Source organism: Salvelinus sp. IW2-2015, linkage group LG6.1, assembly GCF_002910315.2.
Source record: "Salvelinus sp. IW2-2015 linkage group LG6.1, ASM291031v2, whole genome shotgun sequence".
NCBI classification, from domain to species: Eukaryota; Metazoa; Chordata; class Actinopteri; order Salmoniformes; family Salmonidae; genus Salvelinus; species Salvelinus sp. IW2-2015.
The window spans coordinates 13,353,344-13,379,374 of NC_036845.1; the positions used below are offsets into that span (position 1 = coordinate 13,353,344).

At 43.7% G+C, this 26,031-nt stretch overlaps 1 protein-coding gene across 1 annotated transcript in view; it reads right to left on the reverse strand.

The window, feature by feature from the left end:
• The window catches only part of LOC111964727 (synaptic vesicle glycoprotein 2A), a 47,881-nt gene extending 22,135 nt beyond the window's left edge, over positions 1 to 25,746 (reverse strand). The window contains exons 1-2 of the mRNA XM_023988556.2: positions 25,487 to 25,746; positions 27 to 794 (exon numbers count right to left, since the gene is read on the reverse strand). Coding sequence (XP_023844324.1) covers positions 27 to 633 — 607 coding nt within the window. The 5' untranslated portion in view covers positions 634 to 794; positions 25,487 to 25,746. The remainder of the gene's footprint in view (positions 1 to 26; positions 795 to 25,486) is intronic.
• Between the last annotated feature and the right edge of the window lie 285 nt (positions 25,747 to 26,031).

The window sequence follows — 26,031 nt, forward strand, 5'->3', positions numbered from 1 at the left end:
CAGGCTGGCCATTAGAACCATCTTACCCAACATGCCCTTGCTTTCCTCTGACAGACACATGTCCTTCTCTGCGCTGGGCAGCACAAAGCCCACCACGAAGATCTCCACACCGTCTGCCATSAGSGCCAGCCCCAGCACAAAGTACAGCGTCCACTGGAACTTCCCATGGCCACACTCCTGCAGGATGGTCTCGTACTGCTGGGCCARCTCCTCCTGATCCTTCCTCCTCTCCGCCTCGAACTGGGCCAGGTCCCTGATCTGAGCTTGGGGAGCAATCCCGTCCGCCGGAACAGTTTTTCCGGACTCTGCCCGGGGGATTCCCTGGTACTCGCCCTCATAGATCTCATCGTCTTCGTCGTGACCTTCTGTGGAGTCGCTGTGGCCGCCCTCKTCGTCGTTGGCCCGGCTGTCGTTGCGGTAGTAGCCGTCGCCATCTTGGCTCTGCTGCACGGGGTAGTCGTCATCATCGTCCTCTTCCTCGAAGCGCTTGTACGAGCGCTTGGTGTACTCGTCGGCCATTTTGTCCACRCTGCGGCCCACCTTCTTGCCCGCCTGCTTCTTCACCACCTTGGCGATGTCTTTGGCGCCGCGGATGAAGTCCTGCCGTCCGTCTCGTCCATAGCCGTCGTCCATCTTGGCTCTGGCGGTGAGGCTGGTTGCTGCTAGGAACGGGAGATATCAGGAGTGGCACAAGAGCATGGGTGTGAACTGGGGATCTCTGTGGATCTGGAATTCAGCGCCACGGACAGCTCTTTTATCAGCTACAGCCAGAATATTTTCCTCCAAATTGAGACCTGGAATAAAAGAGAGGATTCTGTTAGAATGGCACCTCCAACAGTGTAAAGAAACTATGCAGCATCAAGTGTCCATCACAGTTCTCACTCATTCTCACTCCAACTTTCAATCAAGAAATACAAACTATGGTGTTTCCATACTGTTCCAATTTTCACAAGAGTATACACCTGCGTCTGTACATGACAGCTGGCTGGTGGCACCTTAATTGGGAGGATGGGCTCATAGTAAACACATGTTTTGACACCATTCCATTTCCTCCATTCCAGCCATTATTATGATCCGTCCTGCCTCCTGTACTGCACATGCCACAGAAAGCCAAACTCAAGTGAAGTCAGTAACTGCATGGAGGTTCTCAATACCTGTATTCATGATTCTCAACAAATGGCCTTATTCCTATGGCAGAACCCAGTCAGCCCACCTTATCTGACCCAATGTATTGTCCTTAAGAAGTGGACATGACAGAAGAGCCCCTGTTCTAACTCAGTGGCCTGCATTGATTGAGCACCAGTTATCTCATAGGTCTCTCCCAGCCCATCCACAGGTCACAGCATGGCATTTCCAATGGCTCTCGGCTTGAATCAAACCTTCAAGGGAAACGTTACTGCGACACTGACGGCCCAGTTAGGAGCACTGCAATTACATTTGTTCCCAGGAGTCTACAAAGAGACATTATTACTTCCTGTCGACAATCTGGAGAATGGGGTGATATAAGCCTATATGTCTAGCAGATGAATGCATTAATACGATGAGCTTACTGTAGGCAATAGGTAACACTACAGTTTCTTTTGGGAGATAGCTTAGTCCTTCAGCTATATCAACTTAAAAATCATCTTGTTGGTATTCAGTGAACTGATGTGGCGTGGCAATAATGTTTTCTTAGTTTGTCTAGTGTCTGTCTAGTGTGGTCTAGTGTGTCTGTCTATGTGTCTATGGTGTTAGTTGGTCTAGTGTGCGTCTTAGTGTGGTCTAGTGAGTGTCTAGTGTGGTCTAGTGTGGTCTAGTGTGTGTCTAGTATGTGTCTAGTGAGTGTCTAGTGTGTATCTTAGTGAGTGTCTAGTGTGGTCTAGTGTGGTCTAGTATGTGTCTAGGTGAGTGTCTAGTGGTGTATCTAGTGTGGTCTAGTATGTGTCTAGTGAGTGTCTAGTGTGTTGTCTAGTGTGTCTAGTGTGTGTCTTAGTGAGTGTCTAGTGTGGTCTTAGTGTGGTCTAGTATGTGTTCTAGTGGTGTTTCTAGTTGGTGGTCTAGTGTGTCTATGTGTCTAGTGTAGTGTCTAGTGTGGTCTAGTGTGCTAGTGTGTCTAGTATGGTTAGTGAGTGTCTAGTGTGTATCTAGTGAGTGTCTAGTGTGGTCTAGTGTGGTCTAGTATGTGTCTAGTGAGTGTCTAGTGATGTCTAGTGTGGTCTAGTGTGGTCTAGTGTGGGCTAGTATGTGTCTAGTGAGTGTCTAGTGTGTATCTAGTGAGTGTCTAGTGTGGTCTAGTGTGGTCTAGTGTGGTCTAGTGTGGTCTAGTGTGGTCTAGTGTGGTCTAGTATGTGTCTAGTGAGTGTCTAGTGTGTATCTAGTGAGGTGTCTAGTGTGGTCTAGTGTGGTCTAGTATGTGTCTAGTGAGTGTCTAGTGTGTGTCTAGTGTTGTGTCAGTGAGTGTCTAGTGAGTGTCTAGTGTGTGTCTATTGAGTGTCTAGTGGAGTGTCTAGTGTGTCTGGTGACTGTCTAGTGTGTATCCTAGTGAGTGTCTAGTGTGTGGTCTATTGTGGTGTCTATTGTGTATCTAGTGAGTGTCTAGTGTGGTGTCTATTTGTGTTCTGTTGTGTGTCTAGTGTTCACATCAAGGATCAAGGATCCTTGGAGGATCATATCACCTCCACCCACCTGATACCCTAGACCCACTCCAATTTGTTTTACCGCCCCAATAGGTCCACAGACGACTCAATCGCCATCACACTACACACTGCCTATCCCATCTGGACAAGAGGAATACCTATGTAAAGAATGCTGTTCATTGACTACCAGCTCAGCATTTAACACCACAGTACCCTCCAAACTCGTCATTAAGCTCGAGACCCTGGGTCTTGACCCCGCCCTGTGCAACTGGGTCCTGGACTTTCTGATGGGCCGCCCCCAGGTGGTGAGGGTAGGAAACAACATCTCCACCCCGCTGATCCTCAACACTGGGGCCCCACAAGGGTTCGTTCTCAGCCCTCTCCTGTACTCCCTGTTCACACATGACTGCGTGGCCATGCACGCCTCCAACTCAATCATCAAGTTTGCAGACAACACTCCAGTGGTAGGCTTGATCACCAACAACGACAAGACGGCCTACAGGGAGGAGGTGAGGGCCCTCGGAGTGTGGTGTCAGGACAATAACCTCACGCTCAACGTCAACAAAACAAAGGAGATGATCGTGGACTTCAGGAAACAGCAGAGGGAGCAGCCCCCTATCCACATCGACGGGACAGTAGTGGAGAAGGTGGAAAGTTTTAAGTTCCTCTGTGTATACATCACGGACAAACTAGAATGGTCCACTCACACTGACAGTATGGTGAAGGCGGCGCAGCAGCGCCTCTTCCTCCTCAGGAATTTGGCTAGTCACCTAAATCACTCACAAACTTTTACAGATGCACAATCGAGAACATCCTGTCGGGCTGTATCACCGCCTGGTACGGAAACTGCTCCGCCCACAACCGTAAGGTTCTCCAGAGGGTAGTGAGGTCTGCACAACGCATCCCCGGGGGCAAACGACCTGCCCTCCAGGACACCTACAGCATCCGATGTCACAGGAAGGCCAAAAAGATCATCAAGGACAACAACCACCCGAGCCACTGCATGTTCACCCTGCTATCATCCAGAAGGCGAGGTCAGTACAGGTGCATCAAAGCTAGGACCGAGAGACTGAAAAACAGCTTCTATCTCAAGGCCATCAGTCTGTTAAACAGCCATCACCAACATAGAGTGGCTGCTGCCAACATACAGACTGAAATCTCGGGCCACTTTAATCAGTTTAATAAATGGATTTAATAAAGGAATCACTAGTCACTTTAAATAAGGCCACTTTAACAATGACTACATATCCACATTACTCATCTCATATGTACACTACCGTTCAAAAGTTTGGGGTCATTTAGAATTGTCCTCGTTTTTGAAAGAAAAGCAAATTGTTTGCCCATTAAAATAACATCAAATTGATTGGAAATACAGTGTAGACATTGTTAATGTTGTAAATGACTATTGTAGCTGGAAACGGCAGATTTTTGGGGGGATTATCTACATACAGTAGGCGTACAGAGGCCCATTATCAGCAACCACCACTCCTGTGTTCCAATGACCAGTTGGATTAGCTAACACAACGTGCCTTTAGAAAACCCTTTTGCAATTATGTTAGCACAGCTGAAAACTGTTGTTCTGATTAAAGAAGCAAGAAAACTGGCCTTCTTTAGACTAGTTGAGTATCTGGAGCATCAGCATTTGTGGGTTTAATTACAGTATTAAAATGGCCAGAAACAAAGAACTTTCTTCTGAAACTCTTCAGTATATTCTTGTTCTGAGAAATGAAGGCCATTTCATACAAGAAATTGCCAAAAAACTGAAGATCTCATACAACGCTGTGTACTACTCCCTTCACAGAACAGCGCAAACTGGCTCTAACCAGAATAGAAAGAGGAGCGGGAGGCCCCGGTACACAACTGAGCAAGAGGACAAGTACATTTGAATGTGTAGTTCGAGAAACAGACACCTCACAAGCCCTCAACTGGCAGCTTCATTAAATAGTACCCGCAAAACACCAGTCTCAACGTCAACAGTGGAGAGGCGACTCCGGGATGTTGGCCTTCTAGGCAGAGTTGCAAAGAAAAAGCCATATCTCAGACTGGCCAATAAAAATAAAAGATTAAGATGGGCAAAAGAACACAAGCATCCCGGAGTCGCCTCTTCACTGTTGACGTTGAGACTGTTTTTTTGCGGGTATTATTTAATGAAGCTGCCAGTTGAGGACTTGTGAGGTGTCTGTTTCTCGAACTAGACATTCAAATGTACTTGTCCTCATGCTCAGTTGTGTACTTTCTGTTCTTTCTGTTGTGTATTCCTATCGGCAACGCTAACCTGTCTGGGCTGTGCCCTTTAACCTCCCAGAGTCTCTCTACTCCTGCTAGAGTCTCCAGAGATAGCAGGCAGGTTAAACCTTGACCCGGAGAACAAAGCCGACAGAAAAAAGGGCTGTTTAAATCTGGCAGCTGAGTGGTCTGCTCTTTTCCCTGCACCTCTGTCACCATAACACACACAGGCCCGTCTAATTTGTCTCACAGAGGAATACAGCAATACAGCAAAGGGAAACAGATGCAGTCAGATTGTTAGATTAATATACAGTATCTTTAGAGAGAAAGTGTGCACACTGTTCATTGAAATCCCTGCACAATATATAGCCCAGCCTACTATACAACCTTAAAATATGATGTTTCTTTGGTGAATACTAATTTGATTATCTCAGAAATGTGACTGTATGCTGTTAGTTTGATAATAACACCAATCCCAAATGGTGGTGTGTAGGAGACAGTGTGAAGCTGATCCCTTGATAGAGTGGTGTTGGTGCCCACTGTGGCTGCCTAGTGCTATTGGATTCTCTGGCCCTTTGAAGAGGAGGAGACACAGCAGGAGAAGAGAACAGGCCTCAGGGAGGATCCATAGACCATAGCTGAACCCAATGACCATGCACACACTCTGAAATACTGTAACAGTTGGTTAGTGGCCCCCCTTTTATCTGTTAACACTATTTTACAGTCCTATTTCAGCTAGTACCTGTTAGACAAGGGGTTCTCTCTGGTGCTGTGATTCAGTACCTGGTACCTAAAAGGCACATACGTAACTACCAAGTCAACTGTTTAACAGGCTACTATTACAGCCTTACCAAACTGACTACTTCCTGTACTGTATTAGGAGTGTCCTGGTTAAGTAGCATGAGATCAGATTGATAGAAACTGGAGGAGATGAGAGGGGGAGGAGATGAGAGGGGGAGGGGCGAGGATGGAGGGCTGGGGAGCAGCTCACACAACAGACTGGCAGAGATCACTGAACCCAAAGGTCTTCTGGGAAGACTGGGTTTCCAAGAAACACTCACTAAGACTGAAAATTAACCCCTTAACCAACAATGCAGTTCTAAGAAAATACAAAAACAAGTAAGAGATAAAAATAACAAATAATTAAAGAGCAGCAGTAAAGTAACAATAGCGTGGCTATATACAGGGGGTACCGGCCATTTGATTAGATGTTCAGGAGTCTTATGGCGTGGGGGTAGAAGCTGTTTAGAAGCCTCTTGGACCTAGACTTGGCGCTCTGGTACCGCTTGCCGTGCGGTAGCAGAGAGAACAGTCTATGACTAGGGTGGCTGGAGTCTTCCTCTGACACCGCCTTGTATAGAGGTCCTGGATGGCAGGACGCTTGGCTGCGGTGATGTACTGGGCCGTTTGCACTACCCTCTGTAGTGCCTTGCGGTCGGAGGCCGAGCAGTTGCCATACCAGGCAGTGATGCAACCAGTCAGGATGCCCTCGATGGTTGCAGCTGTAAAACCTTTTTGAGATCTGAGGACCCATGCCAAATCTTTTCACTCCTGAGGGAGAATAGTTTTTGTCGTGCCCTCTTCACAACTGTCTTGGTGTGCTTGGACCATTGAGTTTGTTGGTAGATGTGGACGCAAGGAACTTGAAGCTCTCAACCTGCTCCACTACAGCCCTGTCGATGAGAAATGGGGCGTGCTCATTTCCTCCTTTTTCATGTAGTCCACATCATCTCCTTTGTCTTGATCATATTGAGGGAGAGGTTGTTGTCCTTGCCACTACACGGTCAGGTCTCTAACCTTCTCCCTATGCTGTTCTTCATCGTGTGCGGTGATCAGGCCTGACCACTGTTGTGTCATCGGCAAACTTAATGATGGTGTTGGAGTCGTGCCTGGCCGTGCATCATGAGTGAACAGGGAATACAGGATGGGACTGAGCACGCACCCCTGAGGGCCCCCGTGTTGAGGATCAGCGTGGCGGATGTTTTGTTACCTACCCTTGCCACCTAGGGGCGGTCCATCAGGAAGTCCAGGATCCAGTTGCAGAGGAGTTTTTAGTCCCCGGGTCCTTAGCTTAGTGATGATCTTTGAGGGCACGATGGTGTTGAACGCTGAGCGTAGTCAATGAATATCATTCTCACATACAGGTGTTCCTTTTGTCCAGGTGTGAAGGACAGTGTGCCGTGCAATAGAGATTTCATAATCTGTGGATCTGTTGGAGTGGTATGCAAATTGGGGTGGAGTGTAGGGTTTCTGGGATAATGGTGTTGATGTGAGCCATGACCAGCCTTTCAAAGCATTTCATGGCTACAGACGTGAGTGCTACGGGTCGGTAGTCATTTAGGCTGGTTAACTTAGTGTTCTTGGGCACACGGCCTATGGTGGTCTGCTTGAAACATGTTGGTAGTACAGACTCAGACAGGGAGAGGTTGAAAATGTCATGAAGACACTTGCCAGTTGGTCAGTGCATGCTGGTAATCCATCCGGCCCTGCGGCCTTGTGAATGTTGACCTGTTTAAAGGTCTTACTCACATCGGCTGCGGAGAGCGTGATCACACAGTCCGGAACAGCTGATGCTCTCACGCATGTGTCAGTGTTACTTGCCTCGAAGCAAACATTGAAGTTATTTAGCTCATCTGGTAGGCTCGTGTCACTGGGCAGCTCTTGGCCGTGCTTCCCTTTGTAGTCTGTAATTATTTGCAAGCCCTGCCACATCCGACGAGCGTCAGAGCCGGTGTAGTACGATTCGATCTCAATCCTGTATTGATGCTTTGCCTGTTTGATGGTTTGTCGGAGAGCATAGCAAGATTTCTTATAAGCTTCCGGGTTAGAGTCTCGCTCCTTGAAAGCTGCAGCTCTACCCTTTAGCTCAGTGCGAATGTTGCCTGTAATCCATGGCTTCTGGTTGTGATATGTACGTACACTCACTGTGGGGACGTCGTCATCGATTAACTTATTGATGAAGCCAGTGAGTGAATTGGTGTACTCCTCAATGCCATCGGATGAATCCCGGAACATATTCCAGTCTGTGCTAGCAAAACAGTCCTGTAGTTTAGCATCTGTTTCATCTGACCACTTTTCAATAGACTGAGTCACTGGTGCTTCCTGCTTTAATTTTTGCTTGTAAGCAGGAATCAGGAGGATAAAATGATGGTCAGATTTGCCAAATGGAGGGCGAGGGAGAGCTTTGTACGTGTCTCTGTGTGTGGAGTAAAGGTGGTAAAGGAGTAAAGGTCCCTCTGGTTGCACATTTAACATGCTGATAGAAATTAGGTCAAACTGATTTAAGTTTCCCTGCATTAAAGTCCCCAGCTACTAGGAGCGCCACCCCGGATGAGCATTTTCCTGTTTTCTTATGGCGGTATACAGCTCATTGAGTGAGGTTTTAGAGCCAGCATCGGTCTGTGGTGGTATGTAGACAGCTACGAAAAATACAGATGAAAACTACATCTTATCATGAGATACTCTACCTCAGGCAAGCAAAAYCTTGAGGTTTCCTTAGATATCGTGCACTAGCTGTTGTTTACATATATGCATAGGAATTCACCCCGTGTCTTACCAGAGGCTGCTGTTCTATCCTGCCGATAGAGTGTATAACCCGAAAGCTGTATGTTATTAATGTCGTCGTTCAGCCACGACTCTGTCAAACATAAGATATTACAGTTTTTGATGTCCCGTTGGTAGGATATACGTGCTTTCAGTTCGTCCCATTTATTTTCCAGCGATTGCACGTTGGATAACAGTACGGATGGCAAAGGCAGATTAGCCACCCGTCGCTTGATCCTCACAAGGCACCCTGATCTCTTTCTGCGAAATCTCCGTTTTTTTCTCCTGTGAATGACGGGGATGAGGGCCTGTTCGGATGTTTGGAGCATATCCTTCCCGTCCGACTCATTAAAGCAAAATTCTTCATCCAATTCGAGGTGAGTAATCGCTGTTCTGATGTCCAGACGCTCTTTTCGGTCATAAGAGACGATAGCAGCAACATTATGTACAAAATAAGTCACAAAGGCTTCCATTAGCAGATACTGTGACACTGAAACATGGTTGCATGTCAATGTAAATGAATTAGATTGCATTGAATTGCATGTTAATATTCTCTACATATCATGTCCTCTCCTTGTTCGCTGCTGGGCTAATATAGGCCAGTATATTGTATGTGGATTTGCTTCATCCACTTCACACGGTAAAGTGTGCATTAGGTGCCACCAGAGTGGTACATAGAACCCTGATTTCCATATAAATGGCAGTGAGTGAGATGGCCCCTACAAGCCCTTGAAATCCCTGCCTCTGAGTCAGACCCTATCTGCTAGCTACAGATGTAGGATCTTAATCTGATCACTCTTTTGTTGCTGAGAATTTTCCTGCACAGCAAGAAATGCAAACTTGTAGTGTATTTGAGTTTTAAAAAGGCTTCTAAAGTTTGTAATTTCCACTTGAAATTTCAGACTTGATTTGCMCTTACGAAAAAATGTATCAACCCCTACAAAAATGTCCATTAATTATAATCCACATAATAATTCACATTTCCTGTTGCTGTAGGATTACTTTCCTGCTGTAGCAAACTGGCTCAAATTAAGATCCTACATCTGTATGGCTCGAGAATCCTGAAGCCATTGCATTTAAACCAGGGTCCATTGTACCACAAGCATCTTTCATGGAAGAGAAAGCACAAGAGAGACAGTCTTCCATTCCTACTGTACAGAGCTTGTTGTGCAGGTGGGAAKATGAATTCTAGTAAAGCCAAAAGGCAGAACTACTTGAAAAACATAAGGAGGTAAATCTGAAAGTGAAATCCTCCTGTAGGACCTTTGGCAGGTGAACAAGAGCAGACATACAGTATGCATAAAACATGAGGCTTGCAGTAACAAGCAGGTTTCCCAGGATGGGAACAACCGTGTGGTTGCATTACACATGGAGTTAGTGCGTAAAGAGGCGGAAGCTCAGGAATAGTACTATATGCTGATTTGTATGCCAGCAGCCTCTCTAAGAAAACAACATTGAATACATTGAATCATTGCATACTTTGACAACAGTATATTCATTGGAAATGAGATTGGAAATGTGGGCTGAGAGGGAATCCAATGAATCCATGTTGATATGAATTCTTTTCAAAGAGGAGAAAATGATATCATTTGAAACAGACAGACAATGTATCAGAATATGTCGCCATGCAAAAAAACGTGTGTCCCTTGTGCCTGCCTGTATTGGTGGAGGAGTTTCCTGCCTTAACATCATTAGTGGTTAATGGGCCATAGTTTACAAGGATCCTTACACAGAATGACTCTGTTGGGAGCTGTCTGCTTTGGTAAGACATCTCAATCTAGCAACCAGAGGACATATTTCATGTGTAGTCAGAGAAGATGAATGAGGCCCTCCCAGAGGACATATTTAGTTATATGTTTGGATAAGAAAACGTGACACTAAAACAGAAGAGTAAAAGCTGTATTAAACCTCCCCCACCTACTGAAATATAGTTACTCCTTACTCCCTAAAGGTCTAACCTCTGCTCCTGATCTTTAATAGTTTAAGAGGGCTATTACTCACCTACCCCATTCTAGAGACCCTGGTGTACCTTACTTTAATGGTCCACTGAGCTAGGCTATTCTGTAAAATAGCTGCTCCAAAACCAAAAGCATATTGTATCAACTCTTAGCAATCCAAGATCTTCAGGGCACATAAAACCGCCCACCTCTGCTCTTGGTCTAGAAATCTTGATCTTGATTGTGCCTCAATCAATTTTCTATCCCTCTCGGGGACACCAGCCGATTGGCTGGCTGTCCTTTGTCTCCATGGTCACTGACTTTCACACCAGGAGCCACTCACTACTCCATCTAAATGCAATGAGCTAGCCATCACCATCAGATTACCCTTTAACCATCCCCACTACTGATAGATATGAGTAGGTACAGATAGGCTCTTTAGCCTGGAATAATAAACCATTCTCTACTTGAGAGTTATGTTGCAGCAAGTATGTGGCTGTTAGTACTAAAAAAAACTTGAACTAATCTGTGAGTCATGATGTGGACATTTGGGCACAACAAGACAGCAAATCCTTTTGGAAATATGCAACAACAAAGGGCTTAATATACGGGATAAACAGCAAGAAGGTCGATAAGATAACTATGTAATGAGTTATTCCAAAGTAAAGCACATCTCCTATTGGGCCTGGCATCTTTAATGAAGTGTAAATTGATAATAAATTAGGTGTCCAAAGGGAGCCGGACCAAAACCGTAGCTGTCGTTTGCCAGTGATGAAAGCCTTAATTATTTAAACCTATTTCCTTCTAGTGAGCTGAGAGGATGCCAGGGGGTCAGTGGAGCTCCTCTCTACACCACACACAATACCGGAACAGAGCAGCAGCTTGCTCACAATAAAAGAGAGCAGAGAGAAACAGGAAATAACCTACCCTGAAGCTAAGATAACGCTAGCTAGCACGTTAAAACTGAGGCAGTGCACTAAAGCGGAACAGCCTTTTGCTCTAGCTGAAGCTACTGTATTTGCTTAACTTAAAAGGCCCTACCACGGCTAAAATACAGCTATTAAATTTAGACTCGAGCACTGRGCTAGGCAACAGTCAACAGCTGAAATTGTGTGGGTCAATTTCCAATCAAATCATTGCTAATACTAACAGGAGCAACCATTTGCTAAATGTGATACAACACTGTCAATTTCCACCCTAAAACCATTGTGCTAATAGTAATGGAGGAATATATGCTGAAGTTAAAGACAACAACAAGTTCAGACAGTTCTGTGCCAGAAGGGTACGTCACCGTGGCTTAAAACAATTCTAGCTTAGTGCTAATGCTACCAGGGCTATTAATCCAGCCAAGAAAGTTTATGAGTTGGGAAACTATGTACGTTGAAAGAGAATACTAGAGACATAGGCCCAACTTTATGTCATGCGGTATAGGCCCAACTTTATGTCATGCGGTATAGGCCCAACTTTATGTCATGCGGTATAGGCCCCACTTTATGTCATGCGGTATAGGCCCAACTTTATGTCATGCGGTATAGGCCCAACTTTATGTCATGCGGTATAGGCCCAACTTTATGTCATGCAGTATAGGCCCAACTTTATGTAATGCAGTATAGGCCCAACTTTATGTCATGCGGTATAGGCCCAACTTTATGTCATGCGGTATAAGGTGTGAGACAATCAATAAAAGTCACAAGTCAATGAAAACAGATACAATGGAGTAGGCCCTACTCAATATAAGGCTTGTTTACACAGTACAGTTGTCTGGCTGGCTGTCCAAAAGCCTTGTTTGTTTAATCACAGCACATGAGACCCTACATACCTTTTGGTGTATAAATTCATACAGTAAGCTGTATCGATCTTTGTGCACAGTGTCTCCCTCTGTTCAAACAATGGAGTAAGGAGGGAATATGATGTTTCCGTTTCAGTCGACTCTCTCTGACTCCTCTGTTTACAGTTCACTAGAGCACAGATTGTCAGTCACTCTGCCAAGGACAAGAGTCAAGATCCCATTACAAAATGGCATGAGTGGCTTGGGGAGTCTGTCAGTAAAAGCTAACTGTTGTCATATATCCTACTAGCAAGAAAACCCTTCCACAGAAAACCCACAAMTGTGCTGAATAGGGACACTTCAATTTAGCCTTTGGCTACACTTGGATAGGCTAGGTGAATGTGCATATAAATCGGTCATTTAGATCCACTTCAAACAGATCTCCATTTGACAATGTGGGGTATATATCCACCAAAGAGAGTAATGCACGTGATAAAGGAGTGACGTTTTATTCAGCGGAGGCTTTATAAACGTTTAGCAGGAGACAGGGTTGCCGGGGAAGTCAGCCAGTAATGGAGTAAGAAGATGGATGACAGTAKGACTAAAAACACCAAACAGATCAATAGTGCACTGTGTAGACTCTCCCACTCAAATCATAACCTCCTGACTAAAATGTGGTTTGACGAAATCCCACAGATTCTGTATGTGGTTGGACAACTCAATTTACTTCCACGAGAGCATAGTTTGCCTCAACAATATAGTATTGTTTGGCTGTCCAATACAGTAGTCTGGCGAGTGCTTACATGAACTAGCTAATCAGGAAGATTATCCATAATGCTCTGGATGGAGTTTACAGTGAAGTATTATTTTAGGACAGAAGAGTGAATGAGATTGGCTCTTAATGGATGTTTTGATCTACAGAGTTTTTGTGACAGGGTACAAACAGTAGGGCTTTAGCATTGTGTCAAGGTTAAATCTCTCTAGGGATGCATATACAGTTGAAGTCRGAAGTTTACATACACTTGGAGTCATTAAAACTCGTTTTTCAACCACTCCATAAATTTCTTGTTAACAAACTATAGTTTTGACAAGTCTGTTAGGACATCTACATTGCACAAGTCATTTTTCCCAAAAATTGTTTACAGACAGATTATTTCACTTATAATTCACTGTATCAGAGGTTTACATGCACTATATTGACTGTGTCTTTAAACAGCTTGGAAAATTCAAGAAAATTATGTCATGACTTTAGAAGCTTCTGATAGGCTAATTGACATCATTTGAGTCAATTGGAGGTGTACCTGTGGACGTATTTCAAGGCCTACCTTCAAACTCAGTGCCTCTTTGCCTGACATCATGGGAAAATCAAAAGAAACCAGCCAAGACCTCAGAAAATAAATTGTAGACCTCCACAAGTCTGGTTCATCCTTGGCAGCAATTTCCAAACTCCTGAAGGTACCACATGCATCTGTACAAACAATAGTACGCAAGTATAAACACCATGGGACCCGAGAAGAACATACTTTGGTGCGAAAAGTACAAATCAATCCCAGAACAACAGCAAAGGACCATGTGAAGATGCTGGAGGAAACAGGTACAAAAGTATCTATATCCACAGTAAGACGAGTCCTATATCGACATAACCTGAAAGGCTGCTCAACAAGGAAGAAGCCACTACTCCAAAACCTCCATGAAAAAGCCAGACTACGGTTTGCAACTGCACATGGGGACAAAGATCGTACTTTTTGGAGAAATGTCCTCTGGTCTGATGAAACAAAACAGAACTGTTTGGCCATAATGACCATCATTAGATTTGGAGGAAAAAGGGGGATGTTTGCAAGCCGAAGAACACCATTCCAACCGTGAAGCACGGGGGTGGCAGCATCATGTTGTGGGGGTAATTTCGCTGCAAGAGGGACTGGTGCACTTCACAAAATAGATGGCATCATGAGGGAGGAAAATGTGTGGATATATTGAAGCAACATCTCAAGACATCTGTCAGGAAGTTAAAGCTTGGTCGCAAATGGGTCTTCCAAATGGACAATGACCCCAAGCATACTTCCAAAGTTGTGGCAAAATGGCCTAAGGACAACAAAGTCAAGGTATTGGACTGGCCATCACAAAGCCCTGACCTCAATCCTATAGAAAATGTGTGTGCAGATCTGAAAAGCGTGTGTGAGCAAGAAGGCCTACAAACCTGATTCAGTTACACAGCTCTGTCAGGAGAATGCACCCAACTTATTGTGGGAAGCTTGTGGAAGACTACCCGAAACATTTGACCATATAAACAATTTTAAAGGCAATGCTGCCAAATACTAATTGAGTTAGTAAACTTCTGACCCACTGGTGATGAAAGAATAAAAGCTTAAATAAATCATTCTCTCTACATATTATGTACATTTCACATTCTCAAAATAAAGTGGTGATCCTAACTGACCTAAGACAGGGAATTTTTACTAATTAAATGTCAGGAATTGTGAAAAACTGCGTTTAAATGTATTTGGCTATGGTGTATGTAAACTTCCAACTTCAACTGTACCTTCACTTCTAATCACACACACACTATCTCTCTCTCTCCCTCTCTGTTGTCTCTATCTCTCTCTCTCTGTTTCTCTCTCTGTTTCTCTCTCTCTGTGTTGCTCTCGCTCTCTCTCTCTCTCTCTTCTCTCTTGTCTCTATCTCTCTCTCTCTGTTTCTCTCTGTTTCTCTCTCTCTGTGTTGCTCTCGCTCTCTCTCTCTCTCTGTTTCTCTCTCTCTCTCTCTCTCCCTCTCCCCCCCAACACCTCCATGTTGGCGCTCTGCCACCTCATCCAACTGCAGATGTCTATAATAACTCCCCCCGTGTAGGTGTGTGCTCCACTGTCATCACTCTAAATCCCATTTGGAAGCAGACCGCCTTCATAAAAGGACATGTTTGTCTCAATGATTATAGACTAGACCTATAGGTTGTTAATTCCCAGGCATAAATCCTCAGTGAGAATACTGTGCAAACAGTACCACCTGCACATTATAGAACAGGCCTTTTCCGATGATGACACTTCAGATGATAGATGCCTTTTATTAATAAGATAAGAAGTGTCCTTAGTTACAACCCAAAACAGATCAGGTCACCACCGATGACAAAGCAACTATCAACTCTCATTGGCTGTGTTTACACAAGCAGCCCAATTCTGATATATATTTTTCTAATATTTGGTCTTTTGACCAATCACCTGATCTATTCACATCAGATCTTTTTCAGAGCCAAATATAACAATAATGTGCAATTGAAAAGCAACTTATTCTTACATCGGTTCAAAATACCACCTTCAACAAGGCAAAAGGAAGTGTCCTTTCCAGCTGTGGATTAAGAAGGACAGTTGTCGGTTGGTATGATCACATATCCTCCATTGAGCTATGCTATTCTGGTGAGAAGACATGCTAAATGTTACAGCATATTAACTAGAACTTCTGAAAGGTATGAATGAAATTAGCAGAACATAATMTTTTTTTTAATCAGAATTGACCTGTTTGTGTAAACGCGGACATTGAGGCTGACTAAGAGGTAACATAATAGAACATTTAATGGAAAAGCTCATCAACACCAAGTTATAGTACAATACTGCAGAGAAAGAGTGGCTTGGAGTCACCAGCAGCCTTGCTATAATCATCAGAAGTGTAGCTATAGCAGCTCAGCTAAACTGCAGCTCCAGTGCATTATGACTCATGCCTGATAAACCCAACTGAAATACAGTGGAACATGCCAGTAATTGCCTGCTGATGTCCAGAAGAGTTTTCTTACCATTAATAAACACACAGTCAAATGTGAATTACATTTCTGGGAATTTCTGTGTAAATGATTTGAAGTGTTATGGTCCAAATTAATAGCAATTGGCTTCAGATTTACTGTACATGGTGAGGAGAGAAGACGCATGGCCATGATTAGTTATGGGGAAAACCATCAATATCCTTTATAGGTAACTGCAGTAATCTTCATCCCTGTTTCTTCACTACCTGGGTAGGCCGACAGTATATGTAATTATAAGCTGGGTGGTTCGAGCCTTGAATGCTGATTGGCTGACAGCCGTGGTATATCAGACCGTATACCACGGGTATGACAAAACATGTATTTTTACTGCTCTAATTACGTTGGTAACCAGTTTATAATAGCAATAAGGCACCTCGGGGGTTTGTGGTATATGGCCAATTCACCACGGCTAAGGGTTGTATCCAGGCACTCTGCGCTGCGTCGCACATAACAGCCTTTAACCGTGGTATATTGGCCATATACCACACCCCCTTGTGCCTTATTGCTTAAATATACCTCAAACAGTATCCAATGTATCAAGTTTCTGGTTGAGCCATATTTTCACACCATACTCCCAGCAAAACCTTGGCTTGCCTCAGTGTCATGTGTGCAGAGCACTGCATGCTGGGCCGTGTCAGTACGGCCCACTCACTCCTGGCACACGTCTGGTCTGTTTGAAGTGATCCCCACAGGGTCCAGTCAACAAACCCCTACGCTGGTACCATTCTGTCCACCATGGTGAAACACATACACACTGAGGAGCATGTGTATCTAGTCAAGTCCAGACCAAATTCACAATCTTGTGAGTATCTTTTTTGCTTTCTATAATTTCCTCAATACCAGAAAGCTTGTTAGTGAGGGGGTAGCAAACAACATGGAATACAAATATCTCAACATCTGTTTGTAACAGACTAACTGCAATGGAAATATATGTCCTTCTAGAGACTAAATATTGAACTAAATGAGGAACCAATGGTCCAAAACTAAAGATCCTATGAATATACTGTAGAATGCTCCTGAATGTGTGAAATTAAGTAAATGTGTTTAAATTGGTTCCCCTTGAGGTGCCGCTCTRAAAGACCAGAGGTTAAACCAATACCATTTCACTTATTCTAATTCCAAGCGGAAGTTGCATGAGTTGCAGTTTTGAGAATACTCTACAACATGATAGACTAGACAGAGTCTGTCTAGGAAATAAAGTCATTGAATTGCCCTCAAGGAATAAGTCTAGGTAGACAATAGAGTGCTCTGTTGAGGTAAGGCAGACAGGTAGAGAGCCTTGGAAATCCCTTGAGGACATACATACAAGCTCGCTCGCACGCACGCACGCACGCACGCACGCACGCACGCACGCACGCACGCACGCACGCACTCACACACCTTTTTATTTAATGTCAATCTACCACAAACTGCAAAGAAAGGAGAGAAAAGCGTATCATATTAAAAAGGAAAGTTGTGGAAAATAGGGAAGGGTGAGGTGAGGTGAGGTTATTACAGTAACTTTCAAAATATGATCTACTTAGACAGCTAAGTTATGACTCAGTTCCTTTTTTCTATCCCATTATTCAGATATCTGCTGCTCTGGTCTGAGAGTCCAGGGGTGGCCTGGTCTAGTCGAAACATCCATCAGTTATTGGCTGCTCTGGTCTAAGCGTCCAGGGGTTGCCTGGAGCGATCGAAACACCCATCCATTATTCATGCCTGGTTTTCTGGGCATAAGGACAGGGGTGCAGCGGCCAAGTCATCCCTCAGTGATGATGTATGGGCGCGTGAGGTGATAAACTCCCACCAACAGGACATTGGTCAAATGTATTCAGTTTACAGTAGTCTACAACAATGTGGGCGATATACAGTACCCGGCAAAAGTTTGTACACACCTACTCATTCAAGGATTTTCTTTATTTTTACTATTTTCTACATTGTAGAATAATAGCGAAGACATCAAAACTATGACATAACACATATGGAATCATATAGTAACTAAAAAAGTGTTAAACAAATCCAAATATATTTTATATTTGAGATTCTTCAAAGTAGCCACCATTTGCCTTGATGACAGCTTTGCACACGCTTGGCATTCTCTCAACCAGCTTTATGAGGTAGTCACCTGGAATGCATTTCAATTAATAGGTGTGCCTTGTTAAAAGTGAATTTGTGGAATTTCTTTCTTTCTTGAAGGGTTTGAACCAATCAGTTGTGTTATGACAAGGTAGGGGTGGTATACAGAAGATAGACCTATTTGGTAAAAGACCAAGTCCATATTATGGCAAGAACAGCTCAAATAAGCAAATAGAAACGACAGTTCATCATTACCTTAACCTCTATGGGATCGATGTCCGCCCCGTTTGATGGTTGAGCTAACGTAGGCTAATGTGATTAGCATGAGGTTGTAAGTAACAAGAACATTTCCCAGGACATAGACATATCTGATATGGGCAGAAAGCTTAAATTCTAGTTAATCTAACTGCACTGTCCAATTTACAGTAGCTATTACAGTGAAAGAATACCATGCTATTGTTTGAGGAGWGTACACAGTTATGAACTTGAAAACGTATTAATAAACCAATTAGGCACATTTTGGCAGTCTATATACAACATTTTGAACAGAAATGCAATGGTTCATTGAATCAGTCTAACACTTTTCACATACACTTCTGCCATCTATAAATTGGGCCTAACCTGGAATATTACATTTTGGCCTTTCTCTTGCATTTCAAAGATGGTGGAACAAAACAAAAACAAAAATATGCATGTTTTTTTCTTTGTATTATCTTTTACCAGATCTAATATGTTATATTCTCCTACATTCATTTTACATTTCCACAAACTTTAAAGTGCTTACTTTCAAATTGTATGAAGATTATGCATATCCTTGCTTCAGGTCCTGAGCTACAGGCAGTTTTAGATTTGGGTATGTCATTTTAGGCGAAAATTGAAAAAAGGGTCCGATCCTTAAAGACATGATGATCAGTCAATACGGAAAATGTCAAGAACTTTGAAAGTTTCCTCAAGTGTAGTTGCAAAAACCATCAAGCGCAATGATGATACCGGCCCTCATGAGGACCGCCACAGGAAAGGAAGACCCAGAGTTACCTCTGCTGCAGAGGATAAGTTCATTAGAGTTAACTGCACCTCAGATTGCAGCCCAAATAAATGCTTCACAGATTTCAAGTAACAGACACATCTCAACATCAACTGTTCAGAGGAGACTGTGTGAATCAGACCATGGTCAAATTGGTGCAAAGAAACCACTACTAAAGGACACCAATGAGAAGAATAGACTTGCTTTGGCCAAGAAACACGAGCAATGGACATTAGACCGGTGGAAATCTGTCCTCTGGTCTGAGGAGTCCAAATTTGAAATGTTTGGTTCCAACCGCCTTGTCTTTGTGAGAGTAGGTGAACGGAGGATCTCTGCATGTGTGGTTCCCACCGTGAAGCATGGAGGAGGAGGTGTGGGGATGCTTATTTAGAACTCAAAGGCACACTTAGTCAGCATGGCTACCACAGCATTCTGCAGCGATACACCGTCACATCTGGTTTGCACTTAGTGGGATTGTCATTTTTTTTTTCAACAGGACAATGACCTCCAGGCTGTAAGGGCTATTTGACCAAGAATGAGAGTGATGGAGTGCTGCATCAGATAAGCTGGCCTCCACAATCACCAGACCTCAACCCAATTGAGATGGTTTGGGATGAGTTGGACCGCACAGTGAAGGAAAAGCAGCCAACAAGTGCTCAGCATATGTGGGAACTCCTTCAAGACTGTTGGGAAAGCATTCCTCGTGAAGCTGGTTGAGAGAATGCCAGGAGTGTGCAAAGCTGTCATCAAGGCAAAGGGTGAATACTTTTTTGGTTACTACATGATTCCATATGTGTTTTTTCATAGTTTTGATGTCTTCACTATTATTCTACAATGTACAAAATTGTGAAATCAAGAAAAACCATTGAATGAGTAGGTGTGTCCAAACTTTTGACGGGTACTGTACCTAGAAAGAGACCCAAAGGAAATGTATTTCTTTATTTGATTACATTGTGTCACTGCTGCCTGAACACTGCACAGGCTAGAAACTCCTGGGTTGGGCATTGCAGGGTGGAGGTATACCTGAGAGAGGATGATGAGAGGCTGTTCAGCAGGAGMAGCAAACAGAGAGTAGACAATATCTATTTATTTAGCTGTTCCTTTCTGTCCAGCTCCAATGCCATGTTTGGATGTGCGTAAACACACTCCTTTCATGGCTCATACAGTAGCTCCACTCACCCAGACAGTATGCATGGTTCTGCAGAGAAAGAGAGAGAGAGGTCCCCTCTGGAAAGGGCGAAGCCCAACATGAGTCATGTCATCACTGTCATCATTCCCTGGGTGGAACCTCTCAGTGTGCGTAGTCAACCTTGGCTCACTACAGCAGTTAGCAACACCATGTCAAACAACATGTCATCCCAGCATCCATTTTAGTTCCCTACACTGCTATATGGATATTCAAAGAAAAAACAGCTGTGGATGCATTCCCAGTGCCGATAATGAAAAATGTTATTATAAGCATCTGTGGAAGTTGCCCTTGCTACAGAATAGTTGAATATACACAATATTGTACAATTTGAGAGGGCTTCTTCATGTCGGTTTTGAGAGGCAACAAGGGAATGAAATGGGTGATATATGCAGAGGGAGACAACTCAATGAGCTTGTATACCCCTCAATGATGTAACAGTCCATAGGTTTTAACAGTACAGTACTTGAATTTGATGATGGTGGTATCCATGTCAAGGGGAACTACTTTGTACCACTCCTGTCCACCTTTAAACGGAGGCTCTGATTCTCTAATAGAAGCTATTGGCATTTGATTATACCTACTGTAATGCCTGAGTGGTAAYGCCTACGTATGAAATAATAGATATGTAGAGGGTTTTTACAATTTTCATGGTCGTTTCCTGACTCATAACAACAATGTTGTAGTCAATCTACTGTTTCAAATGTAGCAGCAGGTGTAGATGCTAACACAATAATGCCCGGCTTTCAACTGAAATATGAAAAAATCGTGACTATGTGTGCTGGATGTGACAATTGTGAAAGGTTGGAGAGGAAAGTATAAAATGTCCTTGATGGAGAAAGGGAATCTTACAAACAGGAAATTGTACACTGCAGTGAAATACCAGAGAGGAGAAGGGGATTTCTCTAACAGAACCCAAGAATATACTGCAGGGATTATGGGAGGAGAAGATTATGATGCTGGGGACTGGGGTACTCTCTATGCAGATATCCTCACCACTGCATTCTGTAGAAACTATGGCAAGCTCTCCATTCTCAGTGTTATGCATTGGCTTAATACCATTTGTTGCTGTTACAAATTTAGCCAATGTGAAGCGTTTGAAATTKCTACTATACAGCTACAAGGTTTGCTCTTCTTTTCCTACTGCGTGCACTGAGGCTATTTGTTTTGCTACCGCTTGACAGTTTGGTTTACAACATTACATTCCTCTGAGGTAGATACCCCTTATGGCAGATTAAAAGCAAATGTGCTGTCAGTGGAAGACTGATGGTAATGTGCTTTGAGAACTCCGTCGAGACACAGAAAAAAGGCATTGATTATCTCTCAGTTGTACAGTCAATCTATAAGAAAGTGGAAATGTAAATGGCCTGTGTTTCTGGGTTGCTAGGTGGTGATGGAAGTGGACTGTCTAAATTTAGCAACACCTGCACTGATCAAGTGATCTCAACGATATATATTGGATACTGGTGGATGAGAATGAGTTGAATGTCTGTGTTGCTGGTCTGTTTCAGGATGTGTTATGGTAATGCAGTAAGCCACAGTGCTCACAGTGCTCACAGCCACCATGGAGTCAAGTTGTAACTTTGTGACAAGGCTCATCTTTGAGGACAGCTCAGAGCACACCCTAATCAGCAGAGGTAGCAGGCAGAAAATAAGAACACCAAACTGTCCAGCTCCCTTCCCTGTCGTCTGGCTAACTGTGGAGGCTGGAGCTGCTGTCGCATATCCATGATACCGTCCCTCTTCAATGGATAACCTCCATTATATTGTTATTGTACGATTAGACCAACTCTCCTTTAGTATAGCCACCCAGAGCTGGATCCAGAGCCCCTTGTGTCTCAATACTTCCCCAGTTTGTCAAGCTTGCTGGTACTTGATGTACTTGATTGTACTTCTGTGCCACATCACTGCTCAAGGAGCCCAAACAGCCACTGTATTTAATGAATACTGCCTTTAACGCCACTTTAGAAATGGCTCATCTGGCCTCAACGGGTTGTTGAACAAGCACGAACAACAGAGGGAGTAATATCAAAACTTCAATGAAGGTTATGCATTGAAGAGGAATGTATCATCATGGGCATGACTGTAACTGTCACCAACCTGAACTGCCATGCCATTCTCAATGTATTCTGTTTTACCCTGTACTCTACAGTACACACACCTTTCAGAAGTAATCTCTCAAGGTTACACTACAATGAGTATTGCAGCATCAGAAGAGTAGTGAATCAGCCAAGAGACTGACGGAGGAATTACTGCAAGGTTAGAGAAAAACATAAATTTATAAACTCAGCCAAAAAAGAAACGTCCTTTTTTCAGGACCCTGTCTTTCAAAGATAATTCGTAAAAAAATCCAAATAATTTCACAGATCTTCATTGTAAAGGGTTAAACACTGTTTCCCATGCTGAGTAGAGGAGTAGAGGACCTTGTGCAGGAGTAGAGGACCTTGTGCATTTCAGGTAAAATAACAACCTAATGTTTATATCCCAGGACAAATTAGCTAGCAACAGCAAGGTAGCTAAATAGGACAAATTAGCTAGCAAGTGCAAGCTAACTAGCTAAATTGCCATAAAAGTTTAATGCTTTTCGACCTGTCCCCAAATTAATGTAATTGGTTCAGAGTTTGTTTTGATATTTTAACCTGTGTGTCGTGATCGCGTTTGGTGTAGGGGGACAAAATAAATGTATGCACGATGTCGCAYGATGTCGCACGATGTCGCACTTGCGCAGCCGGTTTGGGTTCCGTGTTAGGCATGTTGAAAGGAGGCATGAGGACTGCACATGTGGCCTGGGCAAAAAATTGCAATGTCCGTACTGTGAGACGCCTAAGACAGCGCTACAGGGAGACAGGACGGAAAGCTGATCGTGTAACAACACCTGCACAGGATCGGTACATCCGAACATCACACCTGCGGAAAAGGTACAGGATGGCTGCCGAGTTCCACCAGGAAAGCACAATCCCTCCATCAGTGCTCAGACTGTAATAGGCTGAGAGAGGCTGGACTGAGGGCTTGTAGGCCTGTTGTAAGGTAGGTCCTCACCAGACATCACCGGCAACAACGCCTATGGGCACAAACCCGTCGCTGGACAAGACTGGCAAAAAGTACTCTTCACTGACGAGTCGCAGTTTTGTCACACCAGGGGTGATGGTTGGGYGATGGTCGGATTCGAGATTATCGTCGAAGGCATGAGCGTTACACCGAGGCCTGTACTCTGGAGCGGGATCGATTTGGAGGTGGAGGGTCCGTCATGGTCTGGGGTGGTGTGTCACAGCATCATCGGTTTGAGCTTGTTGTCATTGCAGGCAACCTCAACGCTGTGTGTTACAGGGAAGACATCCTCCTCCCTCATGTGGTACCCTTCCTGCAGGCTCATCCTGACATGACCCTCCAGCATGACAATGCAACCAGCCATACTGCTCGTTCTGTGCGCGATTTCCTGCAAGACAGGAATGTCAGTATTCTACCATGGCCAGCAAAGAGCCCGGATCTCAATCCCATTGAGCACGTCTGGGACCTGTTGGATCGGAGGATGAGGGCTAGGGCCATTCCCCCCAGAAATGTTCAGGAACTTGCAGGTGCCTTGGTGGAAGAGTGGGGTAACATCTCACAGCAAGAACTGGCAAATCTGGTGCAGTCCATGAGGAGGAGATGCACTGCAGTACTTAATGCAGCTGGGGGCCACACCAGATACTGACTGTTATTTTTGATTTTGATCCCCCTTTGTTCAGGGACACATTATTCTATTTCTGTTAGTCACATGTCTGTGGAACTTGTTCAGTTTATGTCTCAGTTGTTGAATCTTGTTATGTTCATACAAATATTTACACATGTTACGTTTGCTGAAAATAAACGCAGTTGACAGTGAGAGGACGTTTCTTTATTTGCTGAGTTTATATCTGAGTCACCAACAGGCGTTGCAAGCTACAGCAGGACTTGATTGACAACAAGCATAACAAATGAAAGGGAGGGTAGTAAATACGGTGTCACTATTTGGCAAGCACTGTAATCCAATCCATAGGCCTAGTCAATTAGATTATAAACTGATGTAAATCACAAAGCATCTTCCAATCACATATTGATCTTAATAAATAGTGTGTTAGCCTACAAATGTTTATTTTATTATGTTATCATTCTATTGGTAAAGGCCATATTGTAGTTAATCCTATCCAAGGTGAGAACACATGGACATTGTAACAACATTATATGGCTATAGCCTAGTAAACAAAATGTAACAGTGATTGCGAATAAAGGATTGTAAAAGAGATAGGTGTCAATTGTTGTAAAATAATTTTACAATCAGATCAAATATTTTTCCCAGAAGGCCTTTTCTATCAGGCCAATGTGTCAATCAGTAACCGTAACCTATCCATTCATAGACGCTGGGACAACCCGACGTTGCCTTCAAAAATCGACCATATGGGGTTATGTGTCACGTTTTTTAATGACAAGGTCATTGTAGCAGAACTAACGCCACACTGCAATGACATAGAAAGGAAGAAAATAAGAGTTCGTCAATTCGTTTAGTTCTAAGCAAGATTCGTTCATCTTCAGGTTCACAGAGCGCAAGGTCATTTATCGCGTTCTACGCGTAATGAATAGGTCGCAGCCGTTTATGCCGCTTCTTTTAAAACTCAAAATAAACAGTCTACATATAGCCTATGTTAAACACATTCACTGATGCTCAACAGTGTGTGTAGCCTATACCTTATGGTTCAGGGTGAATATATCCAACCATCAAATCAAATGCAAGCTGTCCAGACTGGTGAAGGGGCGAGGCGAAGGTGAGAGTCATTATGTAAATTAACGCCACTTAACCATAAACTAAACTATGGAAGAGTCTTCACCACTATACGTACACGTACTGCAGSCTATATTTAGCTAGGTTATGTCATGCTTGAGAAGAACTCAGTTTTCAATAGTAATAATGGCTAAGATGTGATAGCGCAGGGATGGAGCTGGGATGCAGGTTTACATTATTACGCACGAGACCACGGGACAAATTTGGTGGCTTTCGAAATGCTATTCGTTCTTTGGAGATATGTTGTTTTTGTTGTAAAAACAGATGTATATCACTTGTATTTTACTCACAGACGTCGACTTCTCCTCTGGCTCTTTCACTAACAGGCTATTAAGGGATGGGGTGGGGGTCATTTTCTATCGGTTGTGCGTTCTTGCTATCGCTCAAAATAACATCCGGAGCTCGCCGTGGACAGCCGTGGGAAACTATTGACTAGGCTATTTAACACAATTATTGCAATACTACCCTAAATGCTCTTGATAAACATCGAGTATGACGAAATAAGCGGGAAATAAATGTAACCAAGACTTATAATCGTCCTTACCTTTGGTAGAAAAGGTTGGCGTTTTTCCACTTGACCTTAACTGTATTTATCTCTTAAGGTTGTCACCGTGTTCAAAAAAATATAAAGGTGTTAAATCCGGTCTATGAAAATTGTTCTGTGGTCACCTACCCAGTTTAGAATACAACCTAACCCTGTTATGTGCACAAGGCTGACGTGGTACGACAGCGCTACCCTACCACACAGCATCCTTCTTGGAGCATCCCCCTCCTCTCGAGCATCCCCCTCCTCTCGAGCATCCATCCCTCTCCTCTCGCGTACCCCATTCTCTTCAGAGAGGGGGTTCCTCTTTTGCTTCAGTGTGGACGTTAGAATGTCAATGGAGCCGTATGCTGTTTGTGACGTGGCATTCATTAATTCTTCCAACCACGGAAGCATTTGAAGACATATTATGATATAAGGTATCTTAAGGGTTTTTTCGTTTTTATAGACGCTATAGATTTCTTCCCAAACTGATATGGATTCGACTTAGATTTTCGCCATACTCACCACATTGTTGGTGCAATGATCTGTGCACGAGATGTCTC